Source organism: Sapajus apella, unplaced genomic scaffold, assembly GCF_009761245.1.
Source record: "Sapajus apella isolate SASKATOON/1434 unplaced genomic scaffold, GSC_monkey_1.0 scaffold200, whole genome shotgun sequence".
NCBI classification, from domain to species: Eukaryota; Metazoa; Chordata; class Mammalia; order Primates; family Cebidae; genus Sapajus; species Sapajus apella.
This window is the reverse complement of record NW_022437140.1, coordinates 154,238-169,197: the sequence shown is the minus strand read 5'-3', so window position 1 is coordinate 169,197 and position 14,960 is coordinate 154,238. Positions and strand designations below refer to the sequence as shown.

At 59.0% G+C, this 14,960-nt stretch overlaps 1 protein-coding gene across 2 annotated transcripts in view; it reads right to left on the bottom strand.

Annotated features, from left to right (window-relative positions):
• UNC5A (unc-5 netrin receptor A) overlaps positions 1-14,632 on the bottom strand; it is a 63,811-nt gene extending 49,179 nt beyond the window's left edge. For both annotated transcript variants that reach the window (XM_032269915.1, XM_032269916.1), the window contains exon 1: positions 14,296-14,632. In XM_032269915.1, coding sequence (XP_032125806.1) covers positions 14,296-14,365 — 70 coding nt within the window. In that variant the 5' untranslated portion in view covers positions 14,366-14,632. The remainder of the gene's footprint in view (positions 1-14,295) is intronic.
• Between the last annotated feature and the right edge of the window lie 328 nt (positions 14,633-14,960).

The following is a 14,960-nucleotide window of genomic DNA, read 5'->3' as shown; positions in this document are numbered from 1 at the left end:
TCTGAGCACAGCCTCCTCCAGCTGCTCTCCCTGCCTCCTCCCAGGGTGTTCCCCAGGCTTCATCAGCAGGGCCTTCTCCAAAGCCTTCCTCAAGGCTGCTTCCCCTCCTGCTCAAAACCTCACACACACTCCTGGGCCCCCACTGCTCTCTCCCTGGCCTCCTTTTGGCTTCCTCAAAATTGTCCCCTGAAGCCTCCTTTCCACCCCAGCTGTCACCATTCCCTAATCATCCTCTTAGAATGGGATTCGAGCTTGCACGTGTCTGTGATCAGTTCCTTATGAAAGGGTCTCTCGTCTCCACTTCCCACCCTGACTGCATCTCAAAGTGCTAGTCCCAGTTTCCAATTATCTTTTAGATGTTTCCACCTGATTATCCTCCTGCACTTCAAACTGAACAGGTGTCTGAAATCTCAGGCCCCAAACTTGGGCTCCGAGGGCTGGAGGAGAGGGAAGGAGAGGAATGGCTCCGCCCATGGCCTCAGTCCCAACACTCACCAAGGGTGGGGGATGCAGTCTTGGTACACGTGGGAGCGGAGGTGAATGGGGCAGACGGGGCAGTGCACAGGCACTGGGGGTGCACAGGGTAGTGGGGAGGCATGGGACGGGGGACACGGAGTGGTGAGAGTGCCCAGGACAGAGGGTACACAAGGCAGGGGTACACAGGTGGTGGAGTGCACAGGGCAGGAATTGTGCAGGTACTGGAGGTGCATGGGCATGGGGGCACCTAGCAGGGGGGTACACATCTGCCAAAGTGGCATCCAGGCTCCAGCCCCAGCCCACCCAGGAAAATGGGCTTGCTGGGCCCAGCCCAGATCTTTTGCTTTTTCAAGAGAAGCCTGACATTTTGGATTTGTATGTGAATTATCTTTTTTAAGAATGTTATATCTGCCGCGTGGGGGCTAAATGCCCTGCATGCTGCCACCTGGCTACCTCTGGGTGGGTGCTTTGCCCACATCATCATCTTCCTGCTAAGGTCCTGGGCTAGGCCCCTGTTAGGTGCAGGGCACAGAAACCCAACTCACATGGGTGTTAAAGCGGGAAGTTCTTGAATCTAGGGCCAGGAAGGCTGTCAGGGTCAGCTCACAGGACTGAGAAAAGCTGCAGGGAGCAGGGACCAGAGCCTCGGGGCCTTGGGGCCACCGGGACAGCCTCCCCCTTCTACTTGTCCCTTGTCCCTGATCTCCCTGTGCGCTGGCCTCACCTGCCTCCGCCCCCTGGCCGATTTCCATAAAAGGACGAAGCGGTCCTGGGCCAGCTTCGGAACCCGAATCGTCACTGTTGCCAACCAGGCAGGCAGTCGGGTGGCACCTCTGCCTCCAGGCCGGAGAAGCTCTGGGAAGGATCCTGACTGGCTCAACCCAGGCCACGTGGCCAGCCTGGCCCAATCATGTGCCCAGGATCTCTGGGACCATTAGCCAGCTGGGACAGGTGCTTTCCCCAGGGGGAGGCTGGGTCCCCATAACTGTCAGTCCCACCAGGGCTCCATGGCAGAGGTCGTCAAAGGAAGGTGGAGGTGGTGTGCGCTGAGAAAGTATTTCAGCAGTCAAAACAATGGGCGGTGGAGAAACTACCAAACCCCATGAGATGAAGCCATCCCTCCAGAAAGCCCAATTCCCAAAGGGTAAGAAACTTCTCAACAGCAAGTAGGCTGCTGCTGAGTGGAATCCAAGTCGACGCCGAACCGTCCTTTCTCCTTTCCCACCGAGACTCACAGAGGCCACTTGCCCCTGTATACAGTCTCCCTGACTATCCCACAGAGCCTGTTTCCAGCAGCACCCCCTGCGGAGGCTCTCATCACACCCAGACCTCCCTGCCTCTGCTTGCTGGGAGGGTATCCTTCGGCCTCCCTGTGACTCGCTCTGCGGGTCCCAACCTACCTTGGAGGGCTTCACAGAACTGAGTAAATCCACCTTTCCCTGGACGGCTTTCAGTGCCCTAAAGGAATCAGGATGCCCAGTGCCGCCAGGACCTGTTGGCCGTCTCTCCTGGGTCACAACTGGCTTTAAGTCTGTCCTTTGCCCCCAGTGCCTGCCCGACCCCGACAATGCTGTTCTGATCCCTTGGCTTCATGTGGCCAGAGCCAGTTTCTGTTGCTTGTGACCCATGCACCCTGTCCACACTCTTGACACAGCCTAGCAGAGTGGAGCTCCCTGGGCGGAGCCTCTTGCTCTTTCAGCTTCTCCCCCAACCCAGCTCCCCATCTATTTTCTGTTTCTGACATCACTTCCCCAGGCTGGAGAGCTCTGAATCATGTTTGCCTCCTCCCCCTCCCTCGCCCCCCACATGCAGCATCCAGATGCAACATCTCCTCCTTTGCAGCGTCTCCCACATCCATCTCTTACTCCATCCCCACTGCCTGCCCGCCACCAGGGAGGGACGCCTGGTCATTTCTTGCCTGGATGACCGCCACAGCCTCCGGGCCGGTCTCCTTGCCTCTAGCCTCTCCCTGCTCCCATCCATCCTCCATGAGCTGCCAGATTAATCTTCCTTAAACACCGCTCACTGCCTGTCACTCCCCAGCTCAGAGATGTGGTCTCAGCCCTGTCGCTTGCCGGCCCCCCACAGGCACTGTCTGCTCCATCGGGGCTGCCCGCCTCCTGGCTGCGCCCCGTATACATGCTGTCACTGGGATTACCCGGCCACTCCTCCTCCTCCCCTCGCTGTCTGGCCAAATTCCACCACATGCCAAGGTCCCAGCCTGAGTCCCTCTCCTGTTCTAGCCTCAGTGCCCCCAGGACTCTGGGGCAGAGACAGGGGGTGCCCAGGGACCAGCTCTGAAGTCACAGGTTGGCCAGAGGCCAGCAGGTGGGCTGTCCTTGCCAGGCCTGTTCGGGCTCTCTAATGTTGCTGTGGCCTCTGCCACCTCTCTGCTCTGCATGTCCCAGGGACCCACCCTGGCTCTCAGGTGTCAGGAGTCCTACCCAGCCAAGTCACTCTGGTGACTCACCCTTCACTATGTCAGCCTTCCTTTTCAGGCCCCCTCAGGAATGATCATTACCCAAGAATGAGCACCCTCCCAAGATTCCAGACCTGCAGGCCCTGCCCTTGTTGCCTGCTGCTGCCAAAGATCCTGCTCCCCAACCCCCAACACAAAACACTCCAAGTTTGTGTCACAGAGGGGGGCCCAAAGTGAGCATCCACCTGGCAGACCACACAGCTCATACCTGCAGAGCATTTACCGTGATGTGAGCTGGCATGGGGCTGTGTGCGCCACATAGGATGACTCGTTTAATCCTTGCAGCCCTATGAGGTAAGAACCTTTCATTGTCCGCATTTTCCTGGTGAGGAGACTGAGGCACAGAGAGCTTAAATAACCTACCCAAGTTCACCCACTTTAGGATTCTAATCCACACCAGAGCCCTGGCTCTTAAGCACAGTCCTCCCAAGTCCTAGCTGATGCTCTACCTTTTGACCCACCAGAGTCTAGTGTCCAGGAGGGAAGCTGCGCCTCCCAGCCTGGGAAGTCAATGGGTCCTGCAGGGGAAGGCCTAAGAAGCCTTTGTCCACTCCCTGCCCGTGATCACTTAAGAGGGCTGGGAGTGACCTTGGTCAGGAGCAGTGATGTATGGAGCCAGCTCATCCTGGCTCGGAACGGCCAATCACAATTTCTAGAATTCTGCAAGCCAGTTGACATCACATTGATAGCCTGAAATAGGCCATGGTGGGAGTATTTACACCATGGAAATTGGCAAATCAGTCCTCCAGCCTGCCTAGAGAGCCAATTGTAACCATTCACCAGGACAGCATGCTGTTGGGGCGGGGAGGAAGAATGCTGACCACTCTTAGAAGGTATCCTGGCGTTTGCATGGTGGGCTTCAGGAATTCACACCAAAGACAGGCGCCCAGTGGAGCCAGGGGTCTGAAAGGAAAGAGGTCTTGAGAAGACCAGGTGGTTTTCAAAAATGGGCCTCTGACTGTGTGATCCTGAAGGAACTGGAGGAGGAAGTTCCCTAGAAAAGTATCAGGGCAACTGCAGGATATCCAGGTAGGCTCAGACTCTGAGCAGACATGCCCAGGATGGAAAGATGGCCGGAAACCAAGGAGAAGCCACAGGTGAGAGGCATGGATGGAGGAACCACGCTCAGAGGCAGAGCACAGAGCACAGGTGTAGCGGCATGAGGCTTGCGGGCGATGCCAGAGAAACACGGGGCAGTAGTGGGGCTTGGAGGAGGAAGCTCAGAAGAGCCGAGCCCCGCTGCTGACCTCTGAGAAGGGTCATGGGGGCAGCTGTGGGCAGGAGCTGTAGTCTAGTCATCATAAGGAAGGAAATCTGATTTGGCGAATGTATCACTTAGGGTTCTTTGAAGGTAAGCAAGAAAAAAACAATTCTCACAAATTTAGGAAGAACAGTAGTGGCAGAAGACTGGGTTGCTGAGAGAAGGAACAGAGGCTTAAAGAGCAGGTTCTGCACTGGAAAGAACCAGGCCAAGAGAAATACTTACCTAGCTCACCTGGGCCCTGCTGCTGGGATGAAGGGATCCCCCAAACAGCCCACTAAGACGGAAATGGAAGCTGGACCAGACACAAAACCTAACAAACATCCACTGGAGTAGCCATACCCCAGTGAGCCTTATGCCAACTCCAGGCACAGTTCTAGAAGAGCTTCTCAATCCGCTGCAGATGACCAAAGGAAGGAGGGACTGTGAAAGGCCTGCTGGGATCCCCATGGACCAGTCACGCCAGACCAGCTTCCCTTATTATGAGGTTACTTTCCCATAGTAGATGAAGGACAGACTAGAAACACAGCGTGTCTGGATTCCAGCCAGGCGCCCAATAAAATAAATATCTTAGATGGCCAAATGCAGATATATAAGCTGATGACAGCAGAGTGAAGGGAAGGTAAAACCTGTTGAATGGCCAACCTTGTTTTCTAATGCTGCGGCTAAAATAGCCTTGATCCGGCCGGGCACGGTGGCCCATGCCTGTAATCCTAGTACTTTGGGAGGCTAAGCCGGGTGGATCCTGAGGTCAGGAGATCGAGACCATCCTGGCTAACATGGTGAAATCCTGTCTCTACTAAAAATACAAAAAACATTAGCCAGGCATGGTGGTATCCACTTGTAGTCCCAGCTACTCTGGAGGTTTGAGCAGGAGAATCACTTGAACCTGGGAGGCAGAGGTTGCAGTGAGCTGAGATGATGCCACTGCCCTCCAGCCTGGTGACAGAGCAAGACTCCGTCTCAAAAAAAAAAAAAAAAAAAAAAATAGCATTGATCCAGACCCTGCTTTACTTCCGAGTCACAGGCTGTGTGCTTGGTGCTATTCAGCATACTTATTTATTACCTGGCAAAATGTATTGATGACATACTGGTTAAACCTGAGGATGATTGTGCCCACCCTTCTTAATGGACAAGCAGCTGAGAGGAGCAGCAAATAGCCTGGGTAACAACAAGACAATGGCCTCGGTGGCTCCAGCCCAACCTAATCTGCATAACCATAACCCCTGGCTGTGGTGATTGGCTCATACAGTGGGCAGGGCATTGGCGGTGGACCAATGATGGGAGACTTGGACATTTGTTGGATGGTGGAGGGAAGAGATGTGCTCTTCTACCCCACTGGCTGCTGGCCTGGGCCTGTAAGGATGTGGGCCTGTAAGGATGTAGCCCTGGGAGCTCCTGGCAGTCACCTTGGAACAGAGGGAAGAGGCTGTTGGAGAGTGGCACCAAATCCCCAAGAGCAGAGGTGAGGGAAGGATCTTGGCCATGCTGTTCTCCCTGGATCCCACCATGCCTGAAGCCACAGCTACCCCCGAGTTCAGTTCCACGTGCCCTTATATTCTCCCTCTTTTCAATTTATTTTTTCTTAAGCCAGTGTAAGTTGGGTTCCAATATTTGCAACAGATATACTTAGTGTCCTATGCCACTTCATGCTGGGGCATCGTGGCACAGTGTGGTGAGCTCCCAGGGCTGAGGAGGTGTGACAATTGGGCTGCCATCCAGAGGCAGGTAACAAGGATGTAGGGGTTGGGATTCCGGCTGGGAACCATTCTCATGAGGAGCAGATGAGAGGGCTGGGGAGGGCTGGCCAGGAAATGGGCGGATGTGGCCTGGTGGGACCCCTGTCTTAAATAACTGAAAGGGCTAACCCATCCTGTGTGGCCCCAGAAGGAAGGACCCAGAACCATTTGGGGAGCTTACTGGGAAGGAGTCCCCCTCATTATAAGAAAGTGGTTTCGAACAGTCCCAGTTGCCTGAAGATGTGTGGCCCGGGCACATCCTAAAGCTTGGGGCTATGGGTGAGGAAAGCCTCTGATGGCCTGGATGCACACTACGTGGGGTCAGGAGGCAGGACGGGGATGAGGAATGGGCTCCAGGCTGTGAGGGAGTTCACAGAGAATCAGGGTCTCCAGACTTTCTCCCATCAAGTCCATGGGCACAGAGAGGGCCCTGGCAGTAAATAGCCAAACGGGGAGAGCCTGCAGGGTGGGTGTAGTGTGTGGTGGGGGAGATGGGGCGCAGCAGTAGCTGCCCAGTAAGGTCCCAGCTCTGCCACTTCCTGCAGTGTGACCTCCTCTGATAGTGTCCTCATTTGAGGCATGGGGCTAACCTCACCCACCTGTGGATTGTCCTGAGGTTTTGATCAGATGAGGTAGGTGGAGCCCAGCACTGCACGATTACTACCATCGCCAAGTTCATCAAGAATAAAAACCGTAACAGTCTCTAGCCCCCAGGGGCTCCTCCTCTTTCCGCCACAAAGTCTCTCTTCTTAGCTGAAGGAGAAGGCATTTGGGTGTCAGGGGCTGAAGTGGAGCCCCAGCCTGCCGAGGACAGCCGGGACTCGGGGCAAGTCCGTGCTGGGCCTCATCTGTAAAATGGGAATGGCTACACAGGTGCATCCGAAGCCCCGGCCTGCAGGAGGTGCTCGGGTTATGGGGACGTTCTCCTCCCTTACACAGCGAGACAAGCCCGGGGTCTTTGCAAGCCGCACGCACAAGATCGCTCGAGGAGCCAAGCGCCCACTCACTTCTCAGGGGGCCCGGGAAGGGCGGGCAGGGGCGGGAGCTGCAGCTGGGCGGCAGCACGGGGGCTGGGCGGTAGGCGGCCGCGCGGCGGCGGTGCCCGGAGGCTGGACGCCCGCTCCCCGGGCGGCAGCCGAGCACTCAGCCAGGAACTTGTTAACAGGCCCCGAACAAAGAGCCGCTAATCCGGCGGGCGGCCGCGGGCTGGCTGGCGGGCGGAGGGATCCCGCCCCTTCCCGGCTCGGCCGCCCGAGTTTGCGGCGCGTTAATTACCCCGCGCCAGGCGGCCCCGCGGCCTCCACCCTAGGCCTGGATGCCCCCGGGCGCGCCCCTCCCGCAGCCCCGCCCGACGGGCGCCGCGGCGAATGGCGAAGCCCCTTGGCTCCGGCTGCCGTGGGCTCAGGCACCCGCACCCCACGGCCGCTCACGTGCCCCGCAGATCCGCCGGCCTGAGGGCCCCCGCGCGCCACGCCACCTAGGCAGCGGGGCGGGGGCTGAGGCCCGGGGCACGCGCTGAGGAGGTGCTGTTATCCGCCAGTGCCGGGCACATTTTTTGGGGGGGGGGATGGTGGGCGGTGCTGGAAAGATACAGACCTGGGAAAAACCACTGGTCCCTCAGCTCCATTGGGTCCCTGCCTCGATTAGGAGGGATAGTGTTTAATTCAGACTGTACTCCCCCAGTCTCCTCCCCCACGCCCCCCGCAGCCTCTCCACTGGACCTGCTGGCCTTCGGCACTGGAGTTCCACCTGCCTCCCTGGCTGGGGACGCGTAGGGGAGAGGTGGGATGCAAGGTCCGGAGCGCCCTCCCCAAGGCCCCTCTGGTGCTGTCAATTTAGACAGACTCCCCTGGCCTTCCCCCAACCCCCTCCCCATCTCAGCTACATATTTGCCTGGGGCTCAAGGTGACCCTGAGCCTTCCAGACGGACACAGCTCTGATATCCCAGCGTGGGAGGGCCGGCTCTGAGGGCCCCACCAGTCAGGGTGACAGCTGGCCCTTGGTGCTCCCATCACAGCACAGCAGCAGGGGCTTCAGGGTCCCTCCCCCATCAAAATTGTACCTAAAACTTCCCCTTCCCTAGTTACTCTGGGGCTGAAAAGCTGCCATTCGGGTCTCCCAGAGCTCATGCAGCTCCCCATCTCCACCTCAAACGGGGCTGGGAGGGCCAGTCAAGGACGACCTGGAGAGACGCAGGAACTTCTATATGCCCTGCCCTCGAAGGAACAGAAAGGAAGCCAGGCCTGTCCTCCAGTCCAGAATGGGAAGCTCACCCCAGGGCCTTTTCCCTCCCACCTGGTTCCCCAGCCCCATGTCTTCCACAAAGACAGCCAAGGACTCCCCCACTTCCCGAAGGAGAGGACTGAACAGTGTCCTCTGCCATGTCCTCATCGATTGCTAACATGTATCGAGTGCCCACTATGTGCCAGCATTGACATGCATCCACCCAGCAAATCTGCACAAAGCCCTAGGAGGTGGGTTCTATTACGAGTCCAGCGTACAGACGAGAAAACTGAAGGTGTGCAGAGAGGAGCTGGATGCAGGGCCAGGAGGGGCTGTCTCAGGGGCTGCCCCTACTTTTGTGTACCTGCCCAGCGTCACCCTAGTCCTGGTCCAAATCCAGCCACAGACTTGCCAACTCACCCATTCCACTACTCCACGTGCCTGCAGTTCTGGACCCCTGGGGTCTGAAGCTGCCTGTGGCACCTGACATCAGTGCCCAGAAAGGGGGTGGGCCTCAGGCACTGGCACCCTGACCTTCTGGGCACCATGAGAAGGCCTGTTTCTGACTCGGGGGGTATTTGCCAGTGGAAGCTATTTGCTAGGCCCTTACTTCCTGGCCTAGGAGTTGGGACTCACAGTCCCCAGCTCTGCCTCACAACCACTTTTGGCTTTGCCTCAGCAGCCACCTGGCTCTCCAGCGATGCAGGCAGCCCCTGCCAGGAGAGCTGATGTCTGTGGCAGGTGCTGGGAAGGTGTGAGCAGTTCCTGGGGGAGCCTGCTGCTGAGTGTGGAGTCCACCCCAGGCTCCAATAGAGGCATCATTGGGTATACTACACCCTTTAGTATATAGAGAGGCGAACAGCCCAGAGAGGTTAAATGATTTGTCTAAGATTACACAGCAATCAAAAAGCAGAGCAAGGACTAGAATTTCGTTCTGTTCAGGGCTCCTGCCCCACTCTGTGCCATGTCCTGTGAGTCAGAGACAATCATCAACACACAGTTGCATGATGACCTGAACCCAAATCTTCATCTTCAGAACCCCCAAACAACTGCCCCTTGCACACTGGAAGAACGATGTCTGAATCAGGCCCAAGTCCCTGCAGGGGGTGGTGGACATGCAGTTGGAAAGGGAGCATCTTCTAACCAGAAGAGGCCTCTGCCTGGGCCTAGGGCAGTGGGAAATGAAGCAGCTGATGCTGAGACGAATTTTTCTCCTGTGTCTGGGCTTGGACCCTGATGTGGCTTAAGTCCGCACCTCGGTCCTAACTCATGCCACCCCCTACAAATGCCGGGGGACACAGAGGAAGGAGACAGACAAGCTATGGCACCAACTGGGTGTCAGGGTTCACCTTGAGTGCCCTCTCCACATTGCCCATCAATCTGTTACTATAACCCTAGAAAGCAAGCATGACCGTTCTATCAATGTGGAAACAGGCTGGGGACTGAAAGTTGCTTGTCCAAGGACACGAGGCTCAGGTTGGAGCTTGGTCCTGGCTGCCTCCTAAGTCCCCATCCTTTCTACTCCACCTGGCAGGAATACGGAGTGAGACTCCCCGGAAGGCAGGAGGACCCTTCAATGCCACTCCCACAGGAGCAGATGAGGAACGAGGGGGTGGGCTGGTGGATCTGACTGCAGGAAGCTGAGCTCCGGTCTGAGCGTTGTTGGGCCCTGGGGCTCAGCCTCAGGAACCAGAAGTCCCACGCAAGAGCTATGCAGAGGGGCCCAAATCTTGACGTGACTCTGTGAATGACACTATTTGCTTGAGAAAATATTAACTCTGGGAAAATCCATGCCAGGGTGGGGATAGGGGTTCCCACTCAACAGATGTGGGCATACGACTTGCGTGAGTGGCCCATAAGCACACACCAATGTATTGTGTACAATGAGCTGGTTTGCTGTCCGTACGTGTGGCGGGGGTAGGGCACCCCCCACCCCATGAAGGGGCCTAGTTTTCCTGGTCCCCACCTTGGACAGGAGGCCATTTCCAGCCTCCCTGGAGCATGGCAATCTGTGTTCAGGGACAGGGATGGGGTTGTTGCTGACAGGGCCAGAGCAAACATCTCTCCCTGTCCCCAGTAATACAGTCCTCCCTGTCTGGACAGAGAACCCAAACTCAAAACGAGGAAATGAAGAGAAACAGCACCTGGCTGCCAGTGACTCGGAACATGCTGGGGTGGAGAACAGGGTCACTGCGCCATGGACAGTGGCAATACCTGAGGGAGGCACTGGAGGAGGAGGGGGCTCAGGCCAGAGGCTTCTGGCAGCTGCTCCAGGGCTGAGGCCTCAGGACCTCAGTCTTTCTTTAGCCCACCCAAAGCACATCAGTATGCCCGGGCACTCTGCAGGGGAGGAGGTGGGAGGCCTTTGGGAGGGGCTGGACTGAAGCTGCAGGCTTCACAGTGCAGGGATTGGCAGCAGCAAAGGGGCGTGTCCCAGGTCTGGACAGAGCCAATGTTGGGGTGTTGAGTGGGGAGCATGCTGGCGGGGTCAGTGGCACTAGGTTTTGCAAGGCAAGGGAGTCTGGAAGCCGGAGCTTGCCTGGGGGTGCCCATCCCATCAGCAGTCAGAGCCAGGTAGGGCACCCAACCTCCAGATAGACCAGCCCAGTGCTGATGTGGGGTGATGAAGAGGGAGGCAGGTGTTTTCCTAAGGGCCTAAGGGGGCTCAAGGTTTGGACTGACCTGCAGGCACTGGGAGTCACTGAAAGCTTTCCAGCAGGTTTCCAGCCTGGAAGCCGTGGCATGCCTTAGTGTGAGTGGAGGAGGCGGGAAGGGGGTGGATAGTGGTGGCTGCTGCAGTGGTGGTCCAGGTGAGGGAGAAAGGGGTGGAGGATGGGGAGAGACAAAGAAGTCAAGGGACATGAACAATGTCACAAGTAGGCCTCAGCTGGAGGACTTGGTGACAGATTAGATGTGAAGCGTGAAGGAGAAGGGAGAAGCAAGGGAGACTTTAAGGCTTCCAGCCCCAGGCTTCGGGAATAGGAGTGGGGGACGACAGGGCCCTTGGGAGAAGGGGGCATCGGGAGAGGGATGGCCTAGAACCGGAGGCCCTGCATGCATGTGAGTGGACACACAGGTCCCAGGTGGCAGCTAGGCCCAGCACTAGGGCCTTCACCTAGAGCATGGACCCCCACTCTAAACTCAGAGCAGGCTCCTGCCTTCTGAGGCTTCAGCCTGCAGGTCTGGACCCAGAGCAGCACTAGGCAGGAAGAAGGGTTGTAAGGACAGGGGCTCTCTGGCCCCTGGCTGAGGCCAAAGTTGGCTACTCCTGGGAACCAGAGCTGTGCCTTTTGGCTGGGGACTTGGTACCTGGGTCAATGCCTATCCCTGGTTCCTGAGAGAAGCCCCTCCCAATACAGGCAAGCGGTGAGCAGGCTGGCAGCGAGAGGACCTGCTCTCCCCTGGGGGTACCTAGAGGCCCCAAAGCCTAGGCCACCCCACCCAAAAGGCAGGCTGAACAGAAACAGGGTATATCCTAGGCCTGGAGGATTCAGACCCCCTCAGCCAGCTGCATTCTCCCAGGTGGGGTAGACAGAGGGGTCCTAGGTCAGCCCTAAGGATGGGGATAAGGGTCTGAGAAGGAGGAGCAAGACTAGATGGTTGGGGTCAGGTTGGGCAGTGCAACAATGCCAGAGCATGGCACCCCTCAGCCCCATCTTCAAGGGAGCCAGATCCTTGCTCAGGACTGCAGAGGTGTGGGTGACAGGGAGACCACAGGGCAGGGTGGGGGCGTGCATGCCAGCTGCGTGTGACGGGGTTTGAGAAGGAAAATCCTGTGAGACAGATGGGTGCTTGCGTGCGTGGGTACAGAGAGGGCCTGCGGTTTCGAGCGTGCTGAAGGGACAGGCTTTTGTGTGATGTCCGGAGACAGAGGGTGGGCGCATGGCCTGGGGAGCAGGCGGCTGCAATTGGTTGCGCTGGCCCCCGGCGCCCCCTGCTGCCTGCTGGCCATCCCTCCCTCAGCAGCTCGCAGACACATTTTTCACCAGAGGCTGTTGCTGCGGAGGCAAAAGGCAGCGCGGGAGGAGCCGGGGTCACCGCAGGGCCAGCCTGTCTGGGCATCCACATGTACCCAGTGCCTGTGGGGCACAGGGGGAAGGAAGTCCTAAAGAAGTAGGGCCCGTCCCCGCCCCATGGCCTTCAGCAGCTCCTTCTGCAGGCCCAGGGGCAGAGTTGATGCCCGGGGGCAGACTCTGCTTCAGACCCTGCAGCACCTGTGCCCACCTGCCAACTCTCTGGGCCACCTTGGGCCAGGCCTCAACAGATGCCCCACCAACCAGGGATGCAGTTCCCCCACCCCACAGCCTCCTGAGGAGTCCATGTGGCAACCCTCTGCTCCAGGCTGCGGCAGCCTGATTCACCAGTACCTGTGCCCTCTTATCTGTACATGCTCACCTGTGCAACTGCACACAGCCATCACACACGCCGGCCATCACACACATCCATCAGGCCACACATGCACCAATGCTGTCCACACCATGCCAACCCCCCTTGTTACCCAGGCACACATGTCAACCCACAGCCTTCACACGTGCTCTGCATGGGCGACCTGCAGCTATGACCACACAGCCCTCACAGGCATCAACTCAGAAAACATTTCCTAGGCACCTACTGGGTGTCGGGCAACACCTGATCTGTATGTGGGGCACTAATACCTCCACCTCATCATGGATGACATTGCAACCTGTACCCCGAGTGCTCATCTGGGGGGCTGCACACACATCCCTAACACACACATGTGTGGGACACAGACGCACACCCAACAGCAGTTCAGCCTGCCAGCTTGGTCAGGATTAGAAGGAGAGGCCCTGGGGAAGAAGAGGGTGCTGATGGAGAGGGGACATAGAGTGGGTGGGATGGAGTAGAGAGGGGTACTGAGGAGGCAGGATGGGGTGGGTGGTCAAGCAGTGGTGGGTGCAGGATTCGCTGGGCAGAGACACCCTTTAAGGAAACAGCCATTAGCCTCACTCATCAGGCTGGTCCCTGAGCTCTCACTCATTGATCTCCAATCAGTCTGGCTTGGCAACTCAGAAACCCCAATGCTCCCTTCCAACACCCCTGTTATAAGCAGCAGCCTGGCCAGGCTGGGGAGTAACCAACCAGGTTACTAGGGGCAGCAAGAATGGAGAATTGCCAGGGTAAGCCTCAAGCCCCTTGATCACACAAATGGCACCCCCCCCACACACACACCACCACGGCCACAGACACATAAGCTCAGCTCAGCTAAGTGCATGGGGGGCAGAGATCAGGAGGCCCCCACAGCTCAGCCTAGGTGGAGGCTCAGGGAGAACAGACAAAGGATGGAGGGGAACTTCCTCCCCTCAAACCCCCTCCCAAAGGAATGAGGTGGGCTGAGGGCTGAGTTAGCAGTGGGTTAGGGTGACCAACGGGGCATGCAGGGACCAAGAAAGATTGTGGAGTTTACGGAAGAAGGGGAAGCTGGCGGATCAACCGCACACAACTCTGGCCCCCCGCTTCAGGGAGGCCAGGAGCCACAGCCCCGGCCACCGGAACCGCGGCGCTTTGACAGTGCCGGCTGCAAGGACTGGGGGCTGGTGTATGCGCCTCCACGCCTGAGTGTGTGCGTGTGCGAGCGTGTGTGGCGGGGACAGAGGAGGACACTGTGTTCTGGACGTGGGCAGAGGCCAGGTGCCAAGCTGGGAGATTGTGAGTGGCTGTTTAGGGCAGATGCTACCGGGAAGAGGTATCTTAATCGCTTCCCGCACCCCCATTTCCTGGGCACTGGGATAGGATCAAAACCCTCTAATCTTCGAATCCTCAAAGTCAGGCTCCCTGGGGTTGATCCAAACCCCCAGCCCTGCTCCAGGCCCAGGCAACCAGCAAACTTCCCCCACCCGGAGGCGTGGGGTGTCTACACTCGCCAGCCCCGCGCGCTGACAGCTGCTCCCGGACTTGGCAGAACCCAGGCTTCCGGGAGAGCGCGCGAGGACGCTGCGCAGCACGAGAAGAGGCCCCCGCGTCCCGCCTCGCAAAGTTTGGCCTCGGGGGGCTCCCAGCCGGGTCTAGCAGCGCGGGTCAAGGACCCCCCACAGCAGCGAGCGTTCGCGTGCACCGTCCCCCGCAAGCCTCCCCAGAGCGCGCGCAGCGTGACTCACCCGAGCCGCGGAGCCAGGCGGAGAGGACTATGCCCAGGAGCGCTGGCCACAGGCCGGGCCGGACGGCCATGGCCGCGGGCGGACGGGCCGGGCACGGGGCCCCGCAGGCGGGAGGGCTGCTTTCAGCGCCTCAGCCCGGAGCCCCAGGTCGGGGCGCCCCCGCGGCCCATGCCAGAGGACTGCGCTGCCTCCCGGCGGCCGGCTGCGGGGCGCACGCGGCGCGTGGCTCCCCTGGGCACGGGAGCGCAGCAATGCAGCCGGGGCGGAGCGCAGCGCCAGCCGCGCCGCGCACCGAGCCAGCCGCGCCGCGGAGCCCGCAGCCGGAGAACCGGCCGGTGGGCGCCGCAAAACCCGGACTGGAGCGACGGAGCGGGGCGGCGGCGGGGCGGGGCGGGGGGGAAGAAAGGAGGGGCCGGGCCGCCCCGCGTGGCGCGCGCGGGCTACCCCCAGCACCGGGAATCCCTCCGGGCGATGCCTGAGGCTCCCCCAGGGAGGGGCTTGGGGTGGTGGGCGTGGAGGCCTCCCACCGCCCCGCGCGGTCTCCGGGGACCGGGGCAGGAGTCTGAAACACGGAGTGGATCGGTGCTCGGGATCCGGGCTCTCGCGGGCCCGCCAGTCTGCGCACAGGTGGCCCGGGAGGGGCCCGGGGCTGCGGCGACCCCGGC